The sequence below is a fragment of the Pleuronectes platessa genome, chromosome 19 (assembly GCF_947347685.1).
Source record: "Pleuronectes platessa chromosome 19, fPlePla1.1, whole genome shotgun sequence".
NCBI lineage: Eukaryota > Metazoa > Chordata > Actinopteri > Pleuronectiformes > Pleuronectidae > Pleuronectes > Pleuronectes platessa.
The window spans coordinates 6,108,032-6,119,341 of NC_070644.1; the positions used below are offsets into that span (position 1 = coordinate 6,108,032).

At 41.9% G+C, this 11,310-nt stretch overlaps 1 protein-coding gene across 1 annotated transcript; it reads left to right on the forward strand.

The window, feature by feature from the left end:
- Nucleotides 1-7,536: 7,536 nt before the first annotated feature.
- On the forward strand, nucleotides 7,537-11,078 carry LOC128424942 (lysosomal membrane ascorbate-dependent ferrireductase CYB561A3). The gene is made up of 6 exons (XM_053411390.1): nucleotides 7,537-7,668; nucleotides 8,349-8,537; nucleotides 9,358-9,566; nucleotides 9,674-9,828; nucleotides 10,442-10,598; nucleotides 10,761-11,078. The coding sequence occupies exons 2-6, from the start codon at nucleotides 8,351-8,353 to the stop codon at nucleotides 10,803-10,805; spliced, it is 753 nt and encodes a 250-aa protein (XP_053267365.1). The 5' UTR covers nucleotides 7,537-7,668; nucleotides 8,349-8,350; the 3' UTR covers nucleotides 10,806-11,078.
- Nucleotides 11,079-11,310: the final 232 nt, after the last annotated feature.

The window sequence follows — 11,310 nt, forward strand, 5'->3', positions numbered from 1 at the left end:
CTCACTGAGGGACTGACTCTATTCTCTGAGTTGTCATGGCTCCTTTTTCTTCTTCTTTGACTCTTGTGGATGGTGTGGGAAGTATTTTTAACTCTTCTGAATACTCCATCGAAATAATAGAAATGATCGAATTCATCGTCATTAATCCGGTTACCATCGTGGTCCCTGACAGATGCACGTTCTGTCTCCGGTTCTCCTGTTCCCCTGAACGTGGCGGCAGGTTCCGCTGAGGAAATCGTCTTTGATCCTGTTGCTGTAAATCTCTCGGTGCAGTGTTTCCACCCGGCCTCAGTGCGATGGATTAAACTTCTGCAGAGCGGCACCGGGTAGTCTGTCGACTGTGGAGGAAAACTCTCATCAGATTTCACGCTTCACCATTTCATATTTAGAGGAAATACATCATTTTTACTTTCAAGGAATCTGAACTACTGGTTGTCCTCTTAATTTCTCTCCTACTTGCAGCACTGTCAGTTTTACCTCCTTTTGTGTTCTCCCATCTTGCTGGATACAGACGTTTTTTATATCTCTAACTTTGAGAAAAACTTCAGCATTTGAGAAAAATCTGTCAACTTGTTTTTTAGCAGAGTGAGAAGAAAAGGCTGACACCACAAGTACCAACTTACAGCTGTCGGGCGAGTAGCTCAGCTTAGCACAAAGACTAGAAACAGGGCAGTGGCGGATCAGGGGTCATAAAGTATACATAAAGTTTTTTGTTGGGTAAATCCTACAAAAAACGACATTTCAGCATATAGTCTGGTTTGGAGCAGTTGCCTGACGATCAGTAGAGGACACAGTAAACTTGTATTACACCAGGATGTTGTAAGACGTCTGAAAACACAACTTCACCTACTTTTGGGAGATTTCTCGTGTGCTCGAAGATTGTTTTGGAAGTTTTTGAAAACGAGGTCCCTCCTGGATCATTTTCCTCGCTTCCAGTTTCTGGCGCGTTTACCATATCTCCTTTTTTCTCCGGTGCGCGAACGTCTTCTCTCATCCTGAGGCCTGAGAATAACTTTCCAGGCGTGGATTCGGTAGTGGTTGTTTTACATTCGATCAATCTGGGCGTTGGCCCTGGACCTGGCGCAGACGTCGGGGTCTCATCTGTACGCGGGCGTCCGTTGGTTGTCTTTGTGCTGTTCTGATCGAAGACCTCTGGCCTTGCAGTTGTCTGTTTCATCTCCGTGTTTGTTGTTGTTGTCTGTGCTGTGTTCACTGTTATTGTCTTTTCTGTTTCCATCAGTTTGGGTGAGGGAGTTGACGGCACGACGGCTTCTGTCCTTTGGTTGACTTTATATCCAAACACCTTTTCTGCTGGTTTCATATCTATTCTCTCTCCTCTGTGTATTGTATAGATGCCTAATGAAAAAACTGCTTCTTCCAAGCATTGACACGTTGAGTCACCTCCTTCTGTTCTAAAGTTTTCCTTGGCCGGGGGGTCAGCCGGCTCCTTTATGGGCATATTTACCAATTTCCATCCAATGTCTGCTTTCAGAGTGACTGTTTGCGTCTCGGCGTCTGGAAGGAGCAACGTGATTAAGGCGTCTTCTCCGACCTCAGAAGGCACAGGTTTGTGAACGTTATCATTATCACCCATTTTATTTGTGGAGTCTGTTTGTGAAGTGTATGCTAATCTCTCCCGGTTCCCATTTTCAACCGTATTTGTGTGCGATCGTTCAACCTCATTTTCTCCCTCAGAGCGCCGAAGCTCTGCCGCTTGTTTTATGATTATGTTCCCATTGAAATCTCCCCCATTATCATCCTGAGAGGCCCTGAGCTCAAACCACGGTCTATTTCTGGACTCTTTATTCTCGCTGGAGACTGACAAGAGCTGCTTGTTAACGGCGAATCCGTCATCATCGGCAGCAGCTTTTAAAGAAAGTAGTTTCTGAAGACTTTTGTCCAAGTTGAAGTCTTCGTGTTCCTCCGTGACTCTCTGTATCTCTAACTGTGATGCATCTGAATTTTTCACTGAAGAGCTGCCAGAGTGCAGAGAAGCAGTTTGGAAAATGTCACGTTGACCGACTGAAGCTTTTAAAGACAGTTGTCTGTCGTTCTGCCTGAAAACTCTGAAGTCTGTCGGCTGTCGTGCGCCCTCTTTGTGTCTCATTTGTGGTTCTGCGATGTGTTGGGACATTTTTCTTATTTTCATTGCTGGTCTTGTTTCACTGTCTTTTAGATAACAGGAAATAATCTCAGACGTAGCCCAGCTCTTGGGTTTCTCCTTTGAGAGAGCCTGTAAATTGTGGCCTGAGGCTGCTGTGCAATGATACAGGAGCCACGTTGGCCCCGGATTAGGGCGATCTTTAATTACATCCATGGAAATATCACCACCAGTCGGAATGCCTCTGCTTTTTATGAGCATCACTGGAACGCTTCTTCCCTCTTCAAGAAAAAGAGAAACGACCTGAGGTGACAAGACCAGAGGCAAAATGACACTCCAAAACTATACCAGGCGAATACATGAGTCTTAACTTGAAAACAACTGTTGTAGCCAATTCTGAAATTAGCTTTATGTTATATTGATGTTGATGGTATTTTACGTTCATGCTGCGGCTGTTCCATCAGTTGCACACTTCAAGGTAGAGTTGGTATTCACTATAGCCACACAGTCTTTATTTGGGATTCACAGGTGAGCGGCTGCAGGGAAACGCGATCAGGGGAACCGTTGCATCGTTTTTGTGAGCGTCTGCAGTTTTGTCTTTCAAATAAAGTGCTGAAATGCAGATTACTAAGGGTTGGGAATGACTTCAGATCCCTCAATTGGCTTTTCTTCTTATACCACCATGAGGTTGACATTTCTTGTTTTTAAAGGGGACATATTATGCCCATTTTACCACAGTTGATATGGTTCCTTGGGGTCTTAATGAAATGTCTGTAACATATTTTGGTCAAAATACCACAAGGATCATTAAAACAGCACAGTAGATAGGTTTTGTTACCCTATCTACAGCCCTCCTCAGATTGACCTGTTTTGAGTGCCCCGCCCCCCTCACACCCGGTGAGCCTGGCTGCGGGAGCCCCAGCTCCCCAGCGCAGCCCCGCAATGGGAGCAGTGGGTGACTGAGCTGGCGCAGGGTAAACGTTTAGAGGTGTCCTGGGGGTCCCTTGTTTATGCGGCCACCTAAATGTCTGAAGGGTAGCAGCAGCAAGCTAACGCTAGCCGGGGAGCCGGGCTCCCCTAGGCTGGGGGAGCCCCTAGGGAGCTATGGGAGCCGGGATAACGCTAGCGAGCCAACCGGGCCGGTGGAGCCCGGCTAGCGTTAGCTCGTCCAAGGCCATGTAGCGAGACTCCCTACATGGGCATGGTGTGACTATGATGTTTATTTCGGTTGTAATCCCATTTGACGCACTCTAGCGTATCGTTTCTGAAATAGAGGAACCACAACAAATCGCGGGAGTTGTTTTTTTCCAGAGTTTTTGTAACAGTAGACATGCCAGATACCCAAATTAACATGTAGAAGCACTACAAAGGTGGAATTTTCATAATATGTCCCATTTAAGTGAAACATCTCTGCCAAGAACTGTCTCCTCCTAAGCATTAACTGATCTTTTCAACTTTTAATTATCAAGTCAATTGCTAACATTCAAACTAATAACATCTCCACTAGCATCAGCTGTGCTGTGTGTGCAGTGCTACTTATGATAACATGCAAAGCACTATGACACTGGCAACTCTAAACACGGTACTTGCTTAACATCTCTATGTTTGTATGTTTGCATTGTTTGTCATTATAACAATGTGAGCATTTAGCTTTGTGGCTTCAGACTTTTGATTGTTACAGCAGGAAGTGAGATTTTGTAATAATTATTTCTCTCCATGCTCAGTTGACTTAACAATTAGGGCCCAGTTCTCTGAGCACATGAATACACTACACACACTCCGTTGACCCAGAGCATTGCTATCTGTGCAAATAGAGAGGAGATCAGTTTCTCAAAGGGATTAATTCACATTCCACAATGGTTGCACTCAACTCCATTTCGACATGTCGGTTTAAGCATGAAGAAACATTACACTGCGTTTCATTTTTGTATGTATTCTGCCATGACAGGTCCTGACAGGAGCGGGAGTTTCACCGTCAAGTTTAGCTCGAGCCGAAAGCGCTACTCTGACTGCAAACGGCTTGAAAATGAATTAGACTTCCAAACAGGTGCAAAAATATGCTGCACGTCAGATGTTGTTATTATCACCAGTGTGAAATGAGTAGGGAAAATGAACCTGGTTGTTGCTGTTTATATCATCGGCTTCATGCTCAGGGGATTTGTGAGACCCATGCAAACTGCAGCGGTCCCACCTGGTGAGCTGATAATTCACGCAACTAGCAGAGCAGCAACACAGACACACGTCACACGATGGAAATAGCAATGTGTTGATAGATCACAGCCTGTGGGGGGGTATGGATAACAGTGGCAAGGGAGACCAACACATGAGTAGACACAATAAGCCACTTAGTGGATTCATTAATAAAATGTTTACACACCAATATTGACAGGAATAGACATACCAGCGCTGGAACATGACTCCAATGGATTATCTCTGTCAAATGCCGATGAGTCAAACTATGCCTGTGATCATCATGTGCTGCGTATGCCAAATGGAAAGGGAAGGTTCTCTGCTTGTGCTGCAGGCGAACATACACACGGCTTCTCTGGACGCACAGGCAGCGACGCTCAGGTCGGGTCCTTGGTCCTCCGGAAGTCAGCCGTCCATTGAGGAGCAGGTTTCTGTAATATTCCGTGACCTTGTCCCCGTCTCTGCTGGGGGACAGGTCAGAGACAAGCAGGGACAGCAGCAGCAGCCGCATCCTCATTGTGCTGAGCATACGTGTTCGAATGCATCAGAATCTAAATGCCTCTTATCTTTATTACATTTTTCCACTTTGTATATGTAAAGCCATGCAGGCAACTGAGGCTCTTTCTAACAAGGTGCTGCAATTACAAAGAGCAACTTTCCATCACTCTCACAGTGGTAAACCTTAAACGAATTCTATTATTTAATGAGGTGTGAGTCCTCTGTGTTTTTAATTCATCTCATGTCATGATTCTTTCTTGGACTTCAGATTTTCTGTTTCTGTTCTGTTTCTGTTTTCTATTTCTATGTTTACCTTGTGTTTGGTTTTGTGTCCTGTGTTTGCTTGTTTAAGCTCTGAGTTCTTTGTTGTTCTGTTTTATTTTTAAACGTACTTCCTTGTGTCTCTCTTGCTTTGCTTCCTGTCTTTGTCCTGTTTCCTGCCCTTGCACCTGTCCCGGTGTGTCTCACCTGTGTTCACCTTGTGTGAAAAGACTGTTTTCCTGTTTTGTCTGTCAACACATGGCTTTTCCTCACGTCTCAGTTAGATTTAGTATTGACGTATCCAACCCATGTTTCTGTTCATGTTCATCTTCACCAGTTAAAGCTTGTGCATATGGCTCCTCCTAGCAAAACTAATATAACAAAATAAATATATATATTTTCAATTACACTAGAGCCAGACCTAATGTTAGATGTACAGTACAGTTATTGGTAAGGTCTCTGCAAAATTAAAACATAAAATGATCCATGGTGTGGTTTGCTCTTATCAAGCACCGACATACAGTTTATTTCCCTCTCAGTTTTTTGCATATTATCAGACCCACACTCCTCAGATGAGAAAGGGAGCCACAGTGCATCGCTGCCACTTTATTAAGTTTGTTGCTCCTTCGCCGCATCACCAGGTGAGAATTTATACTGTTTTTAATCCAAAATAAGATATTTACATGGTGAGTAAGTAGAGTTTTATTAGCTGATCACTGTAATAACGAATCATGTATTTTTCTGTGTGTTGAGAAAAAAGACGAGTGAATGAATATACATATGCCTTGAAGGTCTCATAAAATAATACAGGGGAAGATATACTGGTATAGCCAATGTCAGCTACATTGATATACTGCATAAACCGACCAGATACTGAAGTGGGTGGTGAGATGTATTAACTACATGTACAACACATTTTTAAGATTAATCATTGCTTTTCTATATAATAAAAAAGCTATATTTGTATTATTATTATTTTCCTTTATAAAAGATCATTGCTTAGATTCATATATTTTTTTGTCAGATGTTCATTCAGTTTGTGGGTAAAAAGCAGGATTAAATAGAGGGATAAATCAAAAATAATGAATGCGTGTGTGGATATTTTTTTTTAAACATATAAAAAATATAATCTGTGCACATATTTGAATCCAGGTTATGCAGAGTATCACTCTTTATTTTTAGAAAACAGCCTCCAGCTAGCCCCTGCAGTCCTGACCGATCACATCAGGGACAACAAAATGGGAAACGTCCAGACTGCGTTGCAAATGAGCAACTACAGCAACAGGAATGTGCGTGTGTTCCTCACGAAAGAGTCTCTGGAGATGAACAGCTTCATCTCCTCCGAGCGCGGGGGGTATGATAAGATCTCGTCTCCACTTCCCCAGGACGAGAAGTTCAGCTTCAGGAAAAACATGGAGTGCGTCCGTGTGCTGGCCTCTCAGACTCGGGAAGTGCCCTGGGAGAGTCAGCACTTTGTGTCCCTGTTTGTGGAGGATGACGACGATGAGAAGATTTGTTCCAGAGACATCGTACTCAACATGGCCCTGAGTGCTCCAGTTACTGTGCTGCTCTATGATGTGTAGAACTGTGTAGCTGCTCATTATTCTCTGCACACACATACACACAGCAAATGATGTCCTGTCACTGTGATAATAGTTGATGATGGAATTTTCACTGCTGTTAAAGGAATAAAATCCCACTCAGCTCCAAGATCCTCCAGCCTTCATGTTTTGTCATTCCAAAGTAAAATGAGATTACACATTGACCAGACGTCTCTCTCTCTCTCTCTTTCTCTCTCTCTCTCTCTCTCTCTCTCTCTCTCTCTCTCTCTCTCTCTCTCCCTCTCTCTCTCTCTGTGTGACTGGCCCTCTGTGATTATCATCTGCTTCTGTTCACATGTCAGTGTTGTCGCTTCACTGTGGAGCCTTTATTCCTTCTGGAGTTATGTGTGTGAAATTAGATGACATGGCGAGGGGGTGCTCCGGCTCCCACATGGTTGCGTAGCAAACGTTGTTATCACACCTTTGTGTTGTAAGGACGTTCATACACAAAAAGAAAGGCAAGCCCTCCAGCAGATTATGGGAAGGTTGAAAAGATGACAACCTAATGATGACATTTTATTTGAATTGCCTTTGATTTGCCTTCGATATAGTTTGAAAGAAAACCATTGTCATCTGAACCTAATTGGTTTCAGTATTTGTTTTATGTCTTATAATGATTCACGTCATACTCAGCTTGTTTTGCAACAACATGACCAAGCAAAAAGTGAGTTGTGTTACAAAGCCTGTAATCTAATTCTGTGATCATTTCTTACTGCACGGCGATGACTAATGACTAACACTTGGATGCATTATTTCCCTAAGCAGGATAATTCAAAGGAGAAATTGCTACCGTGTCACATCCTTTTGTATCTAGACTTCCCCCTCTACACCCCCACTGTCACCACCTGACTTATTTAACCATCAGACACACTTTTCATGCTGGACGCTGTCAGCTAAGATCATTCGAGTTGATGTAACAAAGAAGGCAGAACAACTCGGCCGCTGTCTACAACGATCTTTAGGTGGTAGAGAGAGTGAAGAGGCAGGATTCATGTGAAGGAGAGAAGCCATCATTAGGTGAGTAAAAATCATTTACATTTTATATTTGTGGAAAAATCTAATAACATCTAACTCAATAGAAAAATGTTTACTCGAGTCTTAAGGGTGTATTGAAGAGTAGGGGGATGTAAAGTACATTCAAGCAACTGCAATATTCAAAACACTATGTAAGGTGTTTTTATAATCATCTTTTATTTTGTATTGTTATTTTATTTGTTGTATATGTTTTATTTGCTGCAATATTTTAGAACAGGTTTTTATTAATACAAAATGTGTGTGTGTGTGTGTGTGTGTGTGTGTGTGTATGTGTGTGACACCTCTAAATATTCCATCCTACAGTAGCTTTACTTTTGATTCTTCTTATAAATATAGCTTAAAATACTAAACATATGAATACAAATACTCATGTCAAAGTATTTATGTACTAAAATGTTATTGTTGTTTTTGTTTTTTCTATGTCATTAAAAGATCAATGCAAATCTTAAAATACTATAACTCATAATAAAACTACTATAGTTTTTTATAAATACATGTAGGAAGTATTTAATTGAACTTGTATTATTACTTTTACCTCAGGAACTTATTTTACCACTGGTTCAATACACCAGGATACCAGTACCACTCAGTATACACGACTCACTTTATTCTACTCATGATACGACGCGTTACACTTACTCTCCCTCCTTTCAACCCCACAGCTATGAGGTCGTCTGTGTTGTTCTACTCCACCTACACACTGTGTGTGTGCTTGGGCCTGCTCTGTGTGCTGTTTGTGAGCTGCTGGAGCTCACACTGGGGAGGGGGCTTCGCCTGGGATTATTCGGCCCTGCAGTTCAACTGGCATCCTGTGCTCATGGTGTCGGGACTGGTGGTTGTGTACGGCAACGGTGAGATGCCACACTGAAGTTATGACAATATTTTTACACTGAGTTACTGCTTAAGATACTTTGATTTAGTCAATCTCCACTGATATAAATAGGGTCGACAAAGTGTAGCCTCATTGTTCCTCAACTAAAACACAAGCAGGCCCTTTAATAATGATTCTACCAAAATATCTCTGAAAGAAAAATTGGGGGTTTCCATTATTGGCAGAACATCTGCGTACAGCCGACCATACGATAACAAAATACCAGCCCTGAAGGGGGCAATCCTCCATTTACACATGACCATTCATTAACTTGTCACAAGGGGTGGGACACTATGCAGCCTGTGGAAGAAGTGGTTTTATGTGCTCTGTGGTTCTGAGGGGAGCTCTCCCAGTCTGAAAGAATAACCATTATCATGTTGATGTATTGATGCAATTTGTGACTTTGTTACATTTTTAACAGAAAGACTGTGTCACTAACAAGAGGTGTATGCTTTTTATATTCTGGGAGAGTCAAACAATAGATGGTACCCTGTTGCATTATGGGATTATCGGATTTGCCCTTATTAAGGATCAGACTACTTCAGACTCTGCTGCATTTTATTGTGATTTTATTTGGCAATCATGATCCCTGAAAAACTGATGAATCTGTCCAAACAGACACTAAAACGGATTGATTGCACTCGAGGAATGCATTATGGGAATATAAAATGTAACTTCTAGCTTTGATCCTTAAGTGAAGATTGCAATCATATGTAATTATTCATTTATTTGGATTAAAAGCAGAACAAAGTGAAATTTACGACAGATAAATGAATCTCTGTGTTCTTTTGTGTCTGCAGCTGCTGTTGTGTATCGTCTCCCGTTCACCTGGAAACAGAACAAGCGCACCTGGAAGCTGGTGCACGCTGGACTGATGCTTCTGGGTTTGCTCCTGTCTGTGTTGGGCCTGTGTGCTGTGTTCGATTACCACAAAGGCGCAAACATCCCCGACCTGTACTCCCTGCACAGCTGGGTGGGCATCTCTACTGTGGCAGTGTTTGCATTTCAGGTAAGGTGGCAAATATTTACACATTTTAGTGTAATGGTACCAGCAGAGAGCTGACACAGTAAGAAAACACTTTCCCTCTTGTCATTTCACCCGATGCCGATGGACAGTGGATCCTCGGCTTGGCTGGTTTCTTCTTTCCTTGTTCTCCACTGTGGTTCCGGAGCTCCCTGAAACCGGTTCACGTCTGGCTGGGAAAATCCATCCTGATCCTCAGTCTCATCTCCTGCATCAGTGGCATCACTGAGAAACTGCTGTTCACGCTGTAAGTGCCCCAAATAATCCAACTGGTGACAACTCACTGTCCTTCTTTATTTAATAATACTAATAACTTTATTTATAAAGCACTTTTCAACACACAGTACAAATAGCTGCACAATAGAAAGTTCCTAAAGTATGTAAGTAATGGTTTTAATAGTAACAATAGAGATAGGGGACCAAAATAGCCTGGAACCCTAAATTCAGGATTAAGATGCTATTCAGATCCATTTCAGAGTGTCAAGGCTCTGATAGCAAATACTCTCACCCCCCTAGTTTTCAGCCCAGATTTAGGAAGAGACAGCAGTCCCTTCCCTAAAGATCACAAGCTGCACCCATGTAAGTAGGGGATTGAATAATCAGAGATACAGACTCTACAGAGCATATAGGGCTTTAAAATGAATCAATAAAATCTGAAAATCAATGTTATAACAAACTACGAGCCGTAGTCGAAACAAATAAACAGTTGTGATGTGATCATATCTCTCCTGGCCTCGCTATTGGATTTTTCCACAAAAAAACAGTTTCCACTGGAAACCGCATAATCTCACATATGAAGAACAAAGTAATGCTCATGTAACAGAAATCATTCCACGACTATATTTCTCCATCTGCCTCAGCAATGGAAGCAGTGTGGAGCCGTACAGCTCGCTGCCCGTGCAAGCAAAGTTTGCAAATTCCCTCGGCCTCCTCCTCGTGGCCTTTGGCTTGGTCGTCTTTGGAATCTTATCCAACAACAAATGGCAGCGGCCAGAAACAGACAGGGAACGTGTTCAAGTGAGTATGGGGATGTGATGAAATAGTGGTCATGATACTATTGTTAATCAGTGAAATTTTAGGTTGGCTGTTCAGATATGCCTTGCATTTTTCCGTTTTCATTTCTGGTTCATTCTGTTAGTTCTGAATGGGATGACAATTTGACTGTCATTTGAATTACAGCTTCTGCACACTGACGACAACACAAGAAATGATGGATGCACCTAAAGTGCCATGCGGCCAACAGTACACAGGTTTACATTTATTGCCAAAAACAAATTGATGACTTGTCATGTTTTCTTGGAGTTGTTCGAAAATGTGTTTATTAGAGTGATGAATAAAAAATGTTTGTCATTTTAACTGAGCTGAAAAATAAAATATTTTAATTGTTGAAATGTTTTTTTGGACACATTTCTTATATTCTCTATTCTTTATAATTGCCTTATAAACATAATTATATTAATGAAACACTTTATGATGTATATGAATAAACCATGTATTGATGGGCACAAATGTACAAAAAACCTTTATATAAATAATACAATAAATCATGATACATTTTCCCCTGGAGAGGATGTATCATTCTTGAAACCCCTGTGAGACCTGGTCATTTCTGTCCCTGGCCTCCAGTAGAGGACAATAACTTAATCTAATTGATTAATAGGGTAGAATGACTTGAATACTTCATTAACAATGTATGGCTGTTCTGAAGTCTCAGTAGTGTCGTTGTAGT

Excerpts from the sequence above, each read along its gene's own strand:
- LOC128424942 (XM_053411390.1), top strand. The coding sequence starts at position 8,351 with ATGAGGTCGTCTGTGTTGTTCTACTCCACCTACACACTGTGTGTGTGC. Across the intron at positions 8,538-9,357 it reads GGTGGTTGTGTACGGCAACG|CTGCTGTTGTGTATCGTCTC; the intron begins GTGAGATGCCAC and ends TTGTGTCTGCAG. Across the intron at positions 9,567-9,673 it reads TGGCAGTGTTTGCATTTCAG|TGGATCCTCGGCTTGGCTGG; the intron begins GTAAGGTGGCAA and ends GCCGATGGACAG.